We start from the raw sequence: 13963 nt of genomic DNA, 5'->3' as shown, positions 1-13963 counted from the left end.
ACTTGTACTTGTACTCAGACCAACTGTAATATATGACTAATCATGACAAAAATAATATCGATTGAAACATAGTAAACTAAACTATAATGAATACCATCGTTGCAATTCAAATTGATAAATACAATTAGTAATAACTGCTTAATGTAAACTCCAAGAATTGGGAGACGGGCGCAGATAAAGCAATAAGTTATCGAACACTAGGAAAGTGCGCATACTCTGACTCTTAACCACTATCTCCGCTTCTTTTTCTCTTTCCTCTTCCCTATACAACATGAGCGCCAAGCCAATTCTCATAGGCCTGAGTGGTCCTTCGAGTTCTGGCAAAAGTGTATGTGAATGATCTCGTACTTTAGTTATCAGTCGCAGAGCATTGTACTGACACGTACCTGCAGACGCTCTCAAGCCTATTCGTTCAGCTCTTTCCAAACTCGTTCGTACTCCACGAAGACGATTTCTATAAAGTGAGCCACTGAAAAAAAAGAAATGTATCAATGCAGTTACATGTACTGACTAGTAACAAAGCCCGAGGCTCAAATTCCGATAGTGAACGGAGTCGCCGATTGGGACTGTCCCGGTGCAATTGATTTCAATTCATTGAAGCGTGCATTAGAATACATCAAGGAGAACGGCAGTCTACCAGATAATGTCGAGTATAAAGAATACAAGAATGAGCTCGGGGAGGCACCGGTAAAACCCGACGAAGCAGAGGAACTCAAAAAGACTGTGTTGAGCCATGAGTCTGTACTGGAAAAGAAGATGTTCTGTATTGTCGATGGGTTTATGCTTTATAATGATCAAGAGGTCACAAATGCTTTAGATGTGAAGCTACTGCTGAGGGCACCATTTGAAAAGCTGAAGGCAAGACGGGAGGCAAGAAATGGGTATGCTACTTTGGAAGGTGAGTTCGTTTTTTTTTGTTTGTAACAAGATTATTGCTTGTAGCTTAACGAGTAAGCAGGATTTTGGGTTGATCCACCAAGATATTTTGAAGAAGTAGTATGGCCAGGCTATGTAAAAGCCCATGAAGCGCTTTTTGTGGATGGAAATGTGGATGGAGAACTGACAGAAGAGGCAAAAAAGCAAGGAATAAAGATTGCGTCGGCTTTAGATATGCATATGCGGGAGCTTTTGCAGTGGGCACTAAAGGAAATAGAAGCGGCGGTAAAGAAAACGTAGATACAAGAGATACTATTATACATCGGGAATTCACTATCTTAATACATGTCTTCGGCTTGAGAGTCTATTGAGAATCCAATGTCGATCAGTTTGCTGTTTTTCAGTTCTTCGCGTTGCCGCCGTGAATCAGACTCTTGTTGCTGTGCTTCGAAAATCTCGTCGAGAGAAACATGCTTCATGAGTGGAGTAGCTTCCTTTTCGGGATCCTGCATGGGAGTAAGTACTATAATAGCAATGACAATCATAAAAATCAAACATAGTCGTACGGTTTGGCCGACGAGTACGACATTCTCTCCACGGATAATGTAAACCCCACGAGGCTGGTCGTTATATAGAGAGCCAACAACTATTCGCTCAACAGTGTCTTGAAGAACGAGATTTGCATATTGATCAAACGAGCGGAGGATGCCAATGAGTTTTCTGCCATCACGCAAGACGACGAGGAGACGTCCTAGATAGTATACGAGTGAGTATAGAAGCAGAAAGCTAGAGAAGAAAGGTAGCATACTATCAACGCAGTCAACTAGCTGAGCAGCTGTAGTGAAGATGATCGAAGGCAGAGCCGCTGCATCGAGAGCGAGCGGGTTCATTATGAAGAAGTGAGTTGATGAAGAAGTGAGTTGAGGAAGAAGAGATGGAGATTTGATGAGATGAAGGATATAAAGGTAAGGGTTGCAGTCCACTCTATCAACGATCACCCGTACATTTATTACAATTCACACCTAATTATATTTTAATGTTACATACCAAGTAATTAATAGATACACTGCCAGTACCGAGCAAATAATGGGAAGATAGAGTAACAATGTAAAGAAAGACTAAGAAGGATATAATCATAAAGAGTATAATAACACTATTGAACATGGAAAATTAGGCAATATAAAAATTAAATATAGTGACTGCATTCAAGCAGTCATAGTTGAGGCTGAAAATATGAGTTGATCATACATTAATTCAGGTAGTCGTCTGTGTGATGTTGAGTGCGTCATTCTTGATATCGGCTTTGATATTGTGAATACTGTGAGTGTTGTGAGTGCTGCCCTCTCTGCTAATGCCACTGCTGCTCATGTCGGGATTATTGTTCGCATTTTCTTCTTCTTCTTCTTCTTCATCGTCGTCTTCCTCCTCATTGTTGTTGTTGTTGAAGGTTTTATTGTTGTTATTGTTGCTGTTACTGTCATTTAATCTGGCCTGCGCGGCTGCCTTTGCCAGCCTCCGCTCCCGACGATTGCGCTGAATGCCACCTCTTATCCACAAGCCCTGTCGCTTGAGAGCCAATGATATAGCAGTCATAGGTAACATGGAAGGAAAGTCCTTAGCCGAGTAGACACGAAAGACGTCGGAAAGCTGGTGGCCCATCGTTCCCAGCGAACGCACAAAATGGGCACCAGGTCGAGCATACTGGTCTATCCACAAGCATTGGAACCGAAGTTTGTAGTATCCTGCAGTTGAAAACGAAAGATCTGGAAAGCAGAAGTAACACGCCTCGCCGTGGCAACCATCGAGCTTGAGGTCACCGTAGTGCGCGGATGCGACAAGATTGCCTCGGACGAGCGCCCGTCCGCGGGCCCCGGGTGGCAGAAGAGGACCGGTCGAGTCCGCAGCGCAAAGCAGACACTGCACAATGAAGGTGAAGCGCTTCATGTACTCAGTATCGGCGGTGGGGCACTGCGGCTTGCGGATGTCGAGGCGTAGGACCGGGGGTGGGTCGAGGGTGCGCCTGTCACGGTCGGTGTTTCCGCACGAGCGAGCTCGCAGCGGCTGCTGCACAATATCAAGCACCGCGATGCGCGACTCGAATCCCGGCGGCCCGTCTGCGTCGCGCGGCCGAAGCGCCGACGGCATGGGCTCGGTCGACATTTGCTCGGTCGAGGTCCAAAACGTGAAGGCGAAGAGAGCAGACACACAAGCGAGTATCACATGTCACAAACAGATCACAACCAGTCACACCGCCTGAAAATTTCACACACTCTAATAGCAAGCCCTTTTGAAAAAAAATCGTATGGCCGCTGCCTTTCTTCGCACTCTGCTCCGTCCGCGCACATTTTCCCCTTCTTCTACTACTTCTTTCTTTTTCTCGCGCGCAATGTCTGCCGCTGTTGACGTCGACGCCCTCGCTGCCCGCGTCGCCGCCCTAGGCTTTGCCTCGCCCGCCCTGCTCCCCGCCTCTCCTGCCCTCGACCCCACCGCGAACCCGCTCGACCTTTTCCGCGCTCACATAACCGCTCTGCTACACCCGCTCACTGGCGTTGCGCCTGATATAATCTTACCTTCTCTTGAAACCACCCTGCTTCCCGAGCGTGGCGACTTCGTGCTCGCCGTCCCACGCCTGCGCATCAAGGGCGCAAAGCCTGACGAGCTTGCTGCACAATGGGCCGCCGCAATCCCCGCCTCTGACCTCCTCGCAAAGGTCACAGCCAAGGGCCATTTTCTCCAATTCTTCTTCAACCCGCTCGTACTCTACCGCCTTACTATCCCGCACATCCTCGCGGAAAACTCAACTTTTGGCTCCTCCTCCATCGGCAACGGCAAGCGCGTCATCGTCGAGTTCTCTTCACCAAACATCGCCAAGCCCTTCCATGCCGGCCACCTCCGCAGCACAATCATCGGCGGCTTTCTCTCCTCTTTGCACGAGCGTCTTGGCTATGATGTCATTCGTATCAATTATCTCGGCGACTGGGGCAAGCAGTTTGGTCTTCTTGCCGTCGGGTTCAAGACCTTTGGATCAGAGACAGAGCTCGAGCGCGACCCTATCAACCATCTCTTCCGCGTATATGTCACTGTCAACTCTGCTCATTCTTCTGAAAAGGAGATTGCAGATGCCCTCGCTACCATCGACACCTCTAAATCCACCATCGAGCAAGGCGATAAGTCCGAAGAACTCGCAAAGAAATTGGCCGATGCCGAGGCCTCTATCCCAGATCTCACAAAGGCCGCTGTGGCTGCTGCTCTCGTTCTCGATCCCAATCATCCCGTCCTCAAAGATAACCCAAATGATGCTGACTTCTTCCGCAACCGGCCCATTGACACAGAAGCTAAAGCTTATTTTAAGGCTATGGAGGACGGCGACGAGTCTGCCCTCGCCCTCTGGAGACGCTTCCGCGACCTCTCTATTAGTAAGTATACAAAAACATACGAGCGCTTAAACATCCATTACACCGAGTACTCTGGCGAGTCTCAGGTGTCCAATGACAGCATGCAGTTTGTCATCGATCTCCTTGAGCAGAAAAAGCTCCTCTATGTCGATCGCGGCGCAAAGCTCATAGACTTTAAGCCTTACTCCAAAAAGCTCGGCAAGGCCCTAATTCAAAAATCCGACGGCGCTTCTCTCTATCTCACCCGCGATCTTGGTGCCGCCATGGAGCGCTACAACAAGTACAAATTCGACAAGATGATTTATGTTGTCGCAGCTCAACAAGACCTCCATCTTGCCCAGCTCTTCAAGCTCATGGAGCTCTGCGAGTTTCCGTGGGCTAAAAACATGCAACACATAAACTTCGGTATGGTCCAGGGCATGAGCACGCGCAGGGGCACCGTCGTCTTCCTTGACACCATCCTCGAAGAAACAAAGCAGGCAATGCACGAAGTCATGAAGAAGAACGAGGCCAAATACGATCAAGTTGAAAACCCAGACGACGTCGCCGATCTTGTAGGTATATCCGCTGTCATGATTCAAGATATGTCTGCAAAGCGTATCAACAACTACAAATTTGACTGGTCTCGCATGCTCTCTTTCGAAGGTGATACAGGCCCTTATCTGCAGTACGCGCACTCGCGTCTCTGCTCTGTGGAGCGCCGTGCTGGGTTCTCCCGCACTCAACTCATAAACGCAAACTTCGACCTCCTCACTGAACCAATCGCTCAAGAACTCATGCGCATTCTAACACAGTATCCGGATGTCTTGCTCAATGCGGCCCGCACAAGCGAGCCTTCCACTGTTGTGTCGTTCCTCTTCAAACTCACTCATACCGTATCATCGTGCTACAATATCTTGTGGGTCGCCGGTCAAGAAGAGGAGCTTGCTACCGCCCGCCTGGCTCTTTACTGCTCTGCCAGAGAAGTACTCAAGAGTGGAATGATATTACTAGGTTTGACTCCTGTTGAGCGAATGTAGAGTTTTATTGTCATTGATACATATATATATATATATATATATATCCAAGTATATTTACAGGAATTTTGTTGATATTGTGTAATTAGAAAGTCAACTCAATTATAAATATTTATTCTCTTTACTTTGCTTGCGCTTACCCTCCATTTTTTTTTTTTTTGATTATTTTACAGTAGCCATAACGGATGGAGATCTAGTTCGTACGCCGTCTCTCTTAGCTTAGCCATAGCCTCGTCAACCTTTGCTGTTTGGACCACCCCTCCTCCAACTTCCGCAAGCACTTTACTAATCTCGACTATTCTTCTTCCGATTAAAAACTCTTCGTCTCGTCGACAGCTCCATCCTAATGGTCCATCCATACCAATTTCTTCAAGAGCTTTAATCAGACTCGGAATCTCATTCGCCGGCTCCTCTTCGACTTTGGGTTCTTCTTCTCCTTGTTGCTTTTTCTTGCTAAGATCGCCTCCGCAAGCATTAATCGTCCAGACATACAAATAATGCATCACAGCACGCACAACTAGTCCCTGCATCTGACCGACTTCCTTATTTCTAGCCTTTGCAAGCCGCACAAACATCCTCGCCCAGCATTCACACTCTAAGACTTCATTTCTATATAGATTCTGTTTTTCGACCACAAATAAGGCTGTATCCTCTGCGAGAGACTCATAAAACTGCTCAACAGCCTCGGCTCCATCTAGCATATACTGCTCAGATGAAGAAGACGAAGCCCGCGCTTGCGAACCGCTCACAATTCTGCGCGCCAATGCAGCAGCCAAAACCGATCCTTCTGCTGTCTGACTAAATCTATCAACAATATACTCTCCAAATTTGCGATATGTATGAATCGTAGTCATCACATGCGGTGCATTCAGTAAATATGGCGATTTGCAAATATACTCTGCAGCAATCTCTCGCAGCTCATTATCGTCGTCATTCAAAAAATCATGTAAATGCAATAATACCGTGCGAAGCTGATGCGTTGGCGCAAGTTCAGGCGAATCATCGTCAATAGCTTGAACATTTGGTTCTCTAGCGCTAATTATATCTATGAAAGACTTCAGCGATGTCAGTGCTGCTTTGCGATTTGAAAAAGGCTATAATAAATTGGTCAGCACTGTTTGCAAGTTCCCGCAATAGAATAATAGAATCACAGAGTTTTACTTACCGAGTTATCGTCGCTAAATCCAACTTCCAGCTCGTACCATTTCTCGAATACTCCTTCGCTTCTTGCCAATTCAGCAGTTAACGGGCCAAGAGCTTCAAGAGTAGCTTCAGAAACCAGATTCGACTCTTCCGCCTCGAACTCAATCATATCATATAGCGTCTTCCAAATCTCAGAAAGCTCAGGCAGAGCCTCTCTTTTTAGAATTTTCTTTTTGGACCCTTCTAAAGAAGTAGCTGCACGTTGGCGTACTATATTAAATAATCTAACAGCCGATCCTTTCACTTGATTCCACTGTTCACTGCTTACCAATTGCCAAACTAGAGGAAGCAGTTTGACATAAACCGAGTCAGACATTTCATTATTGATATCCGAAAATTTTCCAGACAGTAAAACTCGCAAAGCAGACAATTGAACTCCGTAATCAGCTGAGAAGAGACAGGAATTGATCTGTTTCACAGCAGCATTTTCGGCAACCTCTCCTTCCACTAAGTCGTCTACTGTTTTCAGAATATAATATTCTGACTTTTGCTCCTGCAATAGCCTCGCTCCAGCATCCATTAAGCACTCCGAGTAGTCACAATCACTCAGATACTCTCCAAATTTTTCCAGAAGCTGAGCTCTATTCTCATCTTCCTCTTCGTGATATGGATAATCAGTAGTGGTCTTCACTACTCTCAAAAATGCCAGGACGACAGGTGCACAAGAACAAGATGAAATCTCATCAAACCGATCATATAATAGCGAGTAAAGGGAATCTGGCATCGGTGAATTACTTGTTCTTGCAGCAAATGCCTGCAGTAACGCAGCCAGAGCAAGTAGACGTCCATGGGCGCCATTATTGTCATACATCACATCAATTTCTAAGAGAAAGCTTCTGAAAGTAGATTCCCAGGACTCACTGCTTATCAAAGCAACGAAAGAACGTGCCGCCATTTCACGAATCTACAAATTAACTATTAAAAATCCGTGTTTTAGAAATTATTATGTGCTCTTACCTTCCAAATACGACTTGACAGGCACTGCGTTATGTAAGGGGAAAAAGCAACCAGTCCATCGTAACTGTCAGTGGCCTCAAGGCGTGAAAGCAGTGACAAAACTGGATACACAGTCTCAATATGTGTCTGCGCCGCTCTGCCTTCCAAGTGATCGACATGCTCTTGCAGATGCCTAAGCAACACCCCTTTTATGCTCTTAAAACGACTGAAAAATAAGCGCGCAGACATGTTTCCAACAGCCATTCTCGAATCTGTAAACTTGCGACTCCCAAAAAGCCGAGTCTGTAAAGCAGCAAAAAGCATTACGCCGCAGTTTCTTATTGACCAAACTTTGCTAGCAAACGCATCAATGGCAACCGCCAAAGCTTGATCAATAAAAGCCGCAGAGGCAGTTGAAAGTCGAGTTTCGATAAAAATTGACCTAATACAGTTAAGTGCATGGACTTGGGGTAAATCCGTTTTCTCGCTCTCGTCCAATGATGCCGGTGGACGCTGAGCAATTTCAACAAGCCGTTCAAATGTCTCACACAGCAGAGGACGCTCAGAGTCATCAGCTTCAGCTGTCAGAACACCAGCGACAAGATATGGCAGCCCTCCTGATCGCCGTGTAATATTCTGAGATTTTACTTGGATAAGTTGTATGTTCTCATCGAGCCATCTTCTGGGAAGATCAAGCACGGCCGCGGAATTTGACTTATTGCATCGAACGCAGCACGCAACAAATGCAGGAAAAACAGAAGAAAAGGCTCCGCGATGTCTTATGGTAGAGAGTTCCGTCAAAAGAAGATTGCCCAGCTTGCTGATACTTTGCACTGCAAATATGTTGGAGTCGATTGGGACTACTGTGAGCAGAGTCGTCAAAAGTTCACTCGATTCTCCAATTGCGCGCCATGCGTAGCTAAGTATAACTTGAGTAGCCGGGCCATATACTTCTTCCAGATTTACAAGATACTGTTCTTCCAATTCTTCAGGCATATTGCCTTCGGGAGAATCATGACTCAAAATCTTTTCAACTATATTCCAGACAGAATGCGTAGTCCCAACGATTCTCTTGATAAGCTGACTCCAACCGGACTCATTTTTATACATTTTGGGATCAGCAAAGTCAGCCTTTTCAAAAGCCAAGCGCAGGCAGGTAAAATATCCATGCAACGGATAATCTTTGACCGCTACTGAAAGATTTTCTTCCGCTTGCTTTATTGCATCTTCTAATTTCTGAACCACATGGCTCAAGAACTGTAAATGCAGGTTTGTCGCTCGCTGAATGTCCAGCTTTGCATATAAAAAGTAGCAGAACTCTATTATACGCGCCCCACCATCGCCCTCACGACCTCGTAAGCCAGAGACCATGCTAATTCCTTTTTCCGCATATCCGTCGACAATTTCTGTAATCACTTCAGGTTCTTCAATACCATCAAACAGCGCACTCAGCGGAGCAATCTTTAAAAGACTTCCAGAAGCTTCTCGAATATCCTCATAGTTATTCACAAGATTGTCCAATAGCAATCTAATGGTAGTAGCAGAGTAGATAGAAATATGATATGGAAAATCTAAATGATTTTTATCATGCCACTTGCTATCAACTCGGTTGTCTAAGCCAGATCTAACTACGGTCAATAAAAGCTTCAACCCCATATGAATGCGCTGATACGAAGAACCGGGTCGCAAAAGCTGTTGCAAATAAAGTAAGTAATTTTCCAGAAATGTTCGGTTCAAATCAATCGCTGCGCTCAGTTCCATAATGCGCTGCTCGTCTCTCTCTTTGACTTGTCGAAGTAACTTTGAGCGCTCTCTTGTCATCGAATAAGAAGAATCGCGAATACGAGTAATCATTTGACGCAAATAGCCGTAAACGCGATTGCGAAACTCGGGGTCTGACTCCAGAGTCAGATCGTCTAGGGATTCCGCAAGGACATTGAGAATATCAAGTGAGATAGGCTTTGATGCTCGCGGAGAGGAAACGGCTAGGGATAGACCACCTAACCGCAAGTCTTGTGAAGACTGATGCAGCAGGGTTTGCAAAAACTCAGTTGAGATTATTGGCGCGCTTTGAGCTGATGATTTATCTGTTGACTCTAAAATAGAGAGATCCTGACCAATTTTCAGGCAGCCAATCAAGACCGTTATATCTATTTCAGAACTCATAGAGAACTGCCCTCCTTGCAACTGGCGTATGAATAATCGAAAGCCCAACGCTGATACTTTAAACAGATTTGGCAAGAGGTAGGTAAAAACATGGGGTCGTAAGTCTTCCTTTTTTAGAGCTTCAATCACGTCCTCGGCCCAGAGCAATAACCACTGCTTCTCGACATGCTCAATCTCAGCAATCGCTAACTTTTTCTCTGTTGATTTAACAGCAGTAGCCATCATTTGCTTTCTAGATGTAGTGAGTATCGCGGTAAGCATTTTCCCTATAGGATTAGCCAAAGCATTGCTGTAAATTAAGGCTAACGAATCCTTGATTATGTGCGGTTCTAATTTTAATATCGCTAGTCCACCAAGTTGACGAGCCAAAATTTCAATAGTAAAATAAACAACTCTCATCGACCTCGGATATTTTAACACTTGCCCTGCCCACCTAATTAGATGATCTTGGCGTTCCTCAGGAGACCATATCTTTTCCAGTAGTAAAATAAGCTTGTTTAACAGCTCTTTTACAGCATTTCCCAGAGCAGCGCCCGAATCAGTCCAATAATTGCAAACAAAATCAAAAATTGCATCTGCATCTTTAACTGAACCTATCGTCGAAGACTCTTTGAGCTCAGCTGCGTATTTTTGTGATTGAATGCAGCACTGACTCATGCGCTGAATGCATATTGATAAAGTATCACATGCAAGAGTTCGATATTCTCCAAGTTCAGGTGAAGAAAACAAAGACTTCAGCAAGTGAGGATACATGTATATCAGAGACCTAAAAGAGCAAAAAGTTGTCAATAGCAGTGCTTATAATCGTAGCACAAAGGAATTTCAATTACATTGAAGAATGGAGCTCAACTTGCAGAAAATCAGCGCTCTTTGTATCAACAATATACTGTCTGACGATTCGCAGATCAGTCTCTGCTAATCGTTCTTCGGCAGACAGCGACTCCAAAATCTCGTTAATGTTCCCAACCATTAATAGTTTCACACGTTAGCTTAGGTCGTCCTGTATAAGATAACAGCACCGGAGAAGGGGGCCCTAAAGTCTTATAAGCATCTTCTCTATTAAAACTGGGAACAAAATTGCAATTTTAAGGTTTCAGGAGCTATGACGTAATCTCAAAGTAATTAGGTTGTTTATGATCGTGTATTGCTGATTGGTATCATCCTCTTAATAGATTGTAGGATTCGAGTGTAAATCAGTTATAAGTCTGCTTTTTGTCATGCTTTTGTTAACTCTAAGCGTATCACTAATAATAGTGAAATTGTGAAATAAAGGCCGAGCAAAGGCTAGTTTTAGCCACCTTACATCGCGGCAGATTCAAACCCCACTTCACAATATGCTGAACAGTGATTACTGGTATTCAGCAATTTTTCTGACACGGTCGTCGTGACGGTAATATGACTTACATATCAACATCAATCGACTTCTTCCACTTGATTTTGCGGGGCTACATGCAACGATTTGAAAATATAAGTTTTCTGTGACATATTGAAAAGTGGCGTCCAAAGTTGCCAAATCCAACTACAATGGCATTTTGAAGTTATATTGCTGCCTAACGATCAGAATCGTGAGGTGTCTTCCCGGACCTTATCTCAACCTCTCTGGCGCTCTAGCGCCTCTTTCGTGGTTTTTTTATTATACATATATATGATTCTCTGGGCCTACGATTTTCCGAAACCGGAAATGAGGACGATTTATGGGAATTGCGATTTGGACAGAGTGCTCTGCCATCACAATCAACATGCTTCTTGCTATTATCGATGAAGCTGACGACTTACTGATAAGGACTTGTATAAAAGCTCCTAAAATTAAAAAGCATAATATCCAAAAGAATGCAGAATTAGCTTAAGTGTAATGGAAGCAAACTGAATCAGTACATGAAATGTTTCTACATCACTGAGGATGCGTTGAGAACCGGATAATGATTTCTAGATGTGGTTCCGATCGAGTCAAAGACTTGCCACTTATCGGGTGTTATAAAAGCAGTGAGTCTTTTCAATTATCTTTCTGAAAGAACGGCGTTAACCTTCTACTTGTACCCGCAAACAAGATTCTATGCTTTGTTATTAGGGCTAATCATGACCGCATTCCTACATGTGAGTTCTGTTTAACAGCGACGCAGTTTAGCCAATAATTTCTGGAAAGGCTACAATGCTGAAAGATGCTGTAAAAAAAACCTGCCGTAAGGTTTTTTCGTTAATTTGACCCTTTTAGGGGCAAATGTGCTCTCTAGAGTTTGCTAATAATTTATCAGGATGCCACACTATTAAATTATAGCTGAGCTAAGTTTATAAGAACGCGCAGTAATTTATTGCTACCAGAAAAATGCTTAGCTTTGTTATAGCTTCAATGACTTCAATGGACAGTATTCCATTCTCCTAAGAAACTGCTAACTGCTAAAGCTAATTAATTTTTAGCTCTGAGTTTGGGAGTCCTGCACAATTATTGGATGCCATGCCAGAATCTAGTTGGCAGAGTCTGACTCAAAACAAATTTCGCTGCTTATCTTCAAAGTTAAGTTCAGATCGCCGCAGAATTCTAGTCCCCATTGCATGAAGCTAGCAAAAAAAAGGTCGACACACTCCCTAATATGACACCTACCGCTGTTGCGGTCGCGTACTGACGCTTCGAATTTGGCACTCTCGATAAAAGACTTTGGCCTGTATCAGCTGGATATTGCGTGTCTAGTCTTGAAGCTTCTGATCTGCCATGGATTGATAAGTGATGAGGTGACTGATCATCGAATCTTTCCATTTCCTGGCTTCTCGGAATTTTTGTCTGGTTTCGCTCTTCAGCATCGCAATCGGAATCCAGGTGAGCAAATAGTCGCTTGCTACCCTTGTGAGTTATCAAATTATTGTTTTCAATCGGAGTTGTCCTTAATCTCAAATCCGGCGTATGGAGGCTATCAGAATCAGAGCTATTGCAATTTGTGATGTCCTCTTCTGACCAAGAAGCTGAGCCGTCAGGCGTTTCGTTGGAGATCATGGGATTCGAAAACTCCAGAAGCGGATAAGTAGCAACAGGTAGGTGGTGCTCAGTACTACGGGAATAATCTGAACTGAGTACATTGTAGTTATCAACAATATTCAAAATGTTAGAATTTTTGTTAGCGTCGTTAGTCCTACCATCGTTTGAGCACGGATGATTAGCACATCCAGCATCATGGTCCGTATCATCTTGATTACCTTTATCCGGATAGTCAAGGCCTTGGTACTTTTCAGTTGATCGACAGCCATCTGGGTCGAAAAAAGACGCTTCAGAATCAAGTTTGACGTCCATATCAGTATCGGAAGCATCTTCAATTCCAATTCCGTGACTTGCTGGCTTTATTGACGAGATCGATACGGTGCTTGTAGCGTCGTTTAGAAGGCTCAAATCGAAAGAAATCTCTATCTGTAATGCTGGAATGATTGCTGCTCATACGTCAGAACCAGACTCGCTAGGAACATGGTAAAGGTAACTGGACTTACTCCCTTGGTATCTAATTGCTCGACCCAAATTAATTATATCATGGTTTTGCAATATTACGCCGTTATGTGTAACATTCGATTGTCCTTCAACAAAAGTGCCGTGAAGCGAGCCACAGTCACTCAATTTTATGCAATACTCTTTAGAGACAACATCGTATTCAAGGGACAACGAAGCATGCTTGCGAGACAGATTAGGAAAATCGTAATAGGCATTGCTGCGACATGCAATCACGTTCTTAGAGGTGTTGTGTGATGCACGACCAATATGGGCGACAGGACGTTTTTTCGACAGCTTAAGCTGGCGCTGAAACAGAGTAGAGCAAGCGCAATTTTTTGAGGTGAGATTATCCACTTCTGTACCATTTTTGTGATCGAGAGTGATTCCGATCTCTACTATAAGATCAGCAAATCGATTAGTTCAGCTTGATGCATATGCGATTCAACCAGCTAGGATCCTTTTTGATTGATGAATCGGCTTATGTATTATCACAGATACGCACCTTCCGAAAGCATTATCACAGTATAGGCTGAAGAGACTGCTGTATGTGAAGCCGATTGATAAACTAGTACAGAGGCGCTGTCACCATCATGCAGTTGGGAGTTTGGGCCTTGAATAGAATTTAAGTGAAATCTAGACATCAAATATATGGGGTTAGGGCTATGACGTGTAGCCTGTTGGCAAGCCTGAGTAGTATACTTCTTTCACAAGCAGGCAGCTGTGGCTCACCCAAACTCCCAATGTTCGTGCATCTGCAAGAGTAAAGTTTACTCTGGCGCATATTGTAGAACTCTAACTATAAAATATTGCTGAAATTGCTCATCTGATCAGAAAGCAGTGAAAATGTCACAATGGCTAAACTGTTGTTCTGCTCTATGGGTCGAAAGGGTTCCTATTCGACT

At 44.2% G+C, this 13963-nt stretch overlaps 6 protein-coding genes across 6 annotated transcripts; 2 read left to right on the top strand and 4 right to left on the bottom strand.

The window, feature by feature from the left end:
• The first annotated feature begins 94 nt into the window (after positions 1-94).
• On the top strand, positions 95-1316 carry V2V93DRAFT_375775 (P-loop containing nucleoside triphosphate hydrolase protein). The gene is made up of 4 exons (XM_066911572.1): positions 95-328; positions 393-461; positions 523-898; positions 959-1316. Exons 1-4 carry the CDS (start codon positions 272-274, stop codon positions 1174-1176), a joined length of 720 nt encoding a protein of 239 aa, XP_066763322.1. The 5' UTR covers positions 95-271; the 3' UTR covers positions 1177-1316.
• Positions 1093-1792, bottom strand: V2V93DRAFT_375774 (uncharacterized protein). Its single transcript, XM_066911571.1, has 2 exons — positions 1685-1792; positions 1093-1627 (listed from the first exon to the last, which is right to left on the bottom strand). Exons 1-2 carry the CDS (start codon positions 1764-1766, stop codon positions 1215-1217), a joined length of 495 nt encoding a protein of 164 aa, XP_066763321.1. The 5' UTR covers positions 1767-1792; the 3' UTR covers positions 1093-1214.
• Positions 1793-3079, bottom strand: V2V93DRAFT_375772 (velvet factor-domain-containing protein). Its single transcript, XM_066911570.1, has one exon. It carries the CDS (start codon positions 3034-3036, stop codon positions 2131-2133), a length of 906 nt encoding a protein of 301 aa, XP_066763320.1. The 5' UTR covers positions 3037-3079; the 3' UTR covers positions 1793-2130.
• V2V93DRAFT_375770 (uncharacterized protein) lies at positions 2830-5411 on the top strand. The gene has a single exon (XM_066911569.1). It carries the CDS (start codon positions 3179-3181, stop codon positions 5288-5290), a length of 2112 nt encoding a protein of 703 aa, XP_066763319.1. The 5' UTR covers positions 2830-3178; the 3' UTR covers positions 5291-5411.
• Positions 5370-10767, bottom strand: V2V93DRAFT_375767 (putative death-receptor fusion protein-domain-containing protein). Its single transcript, XM_066911568.1, has 4 exons — positions 10423-10767; positions 7448-10358; positions 6453-7394; positions 5370-6381 (listed from the first exon to the last, which is right to left on the bottom strand). The coding sequence occupies exons 1-4, from the start codon at positions 10560-10562 to the stop codon at positions 5455-5457; spliced, it is 4920 nt and encodes a 1639-aa protein (XP_066763318.1). The 5' UTR covers positions 10563-10767; the 3' UTR covers positions 5370-5454.
• A 1104-nt stretch (positions 10768-11871) lies between these two features.
• Positions 11872-13655, bottom strand: V2V93DRAFT_375765 (uncharacterized protein). Its single transcript, XM_066911567.1, has 3 exons — positions 13564-13655; positions 13064-13456; positions 11872-13006 (listed from the first exon to the last, which is right to left on the bottom strand). Exons 1-3 carry the CDS (start codon positions 13574-13576, stop codon positions 12129-12131), a joined length of 1284 nt encoding a protein of 427 aa, XP_066763317.1. The 5' UTR covers positions 13577-13655; the 3' UTR covers positions 11872-12128.
• Positions 13656-13963: the final 308 nt, after the last annotated feature.

The sequence above is a fragment of the Kockiozyma suomiensis genome (assembly GCF_038497685.1).
Source record: "Kockiozyma suomiensis strain NRRL Y-17356 unplaced genomic scaffold V2V93scaffold_17, whole genome shotgun sequence".
Lineage (NCBI taxonomy): Eukaryota > Fungi > Ascomycota > Lipomycetes > Lipomycetales > Lipomycetaceae > Kockiozyma > Kockiozyma suomiensis.
The sequence above is the reverse complement of the archived record's forward strand: the minus strand, read 5'-3'. Positions and strand labels throughout refer to the sequence as shown.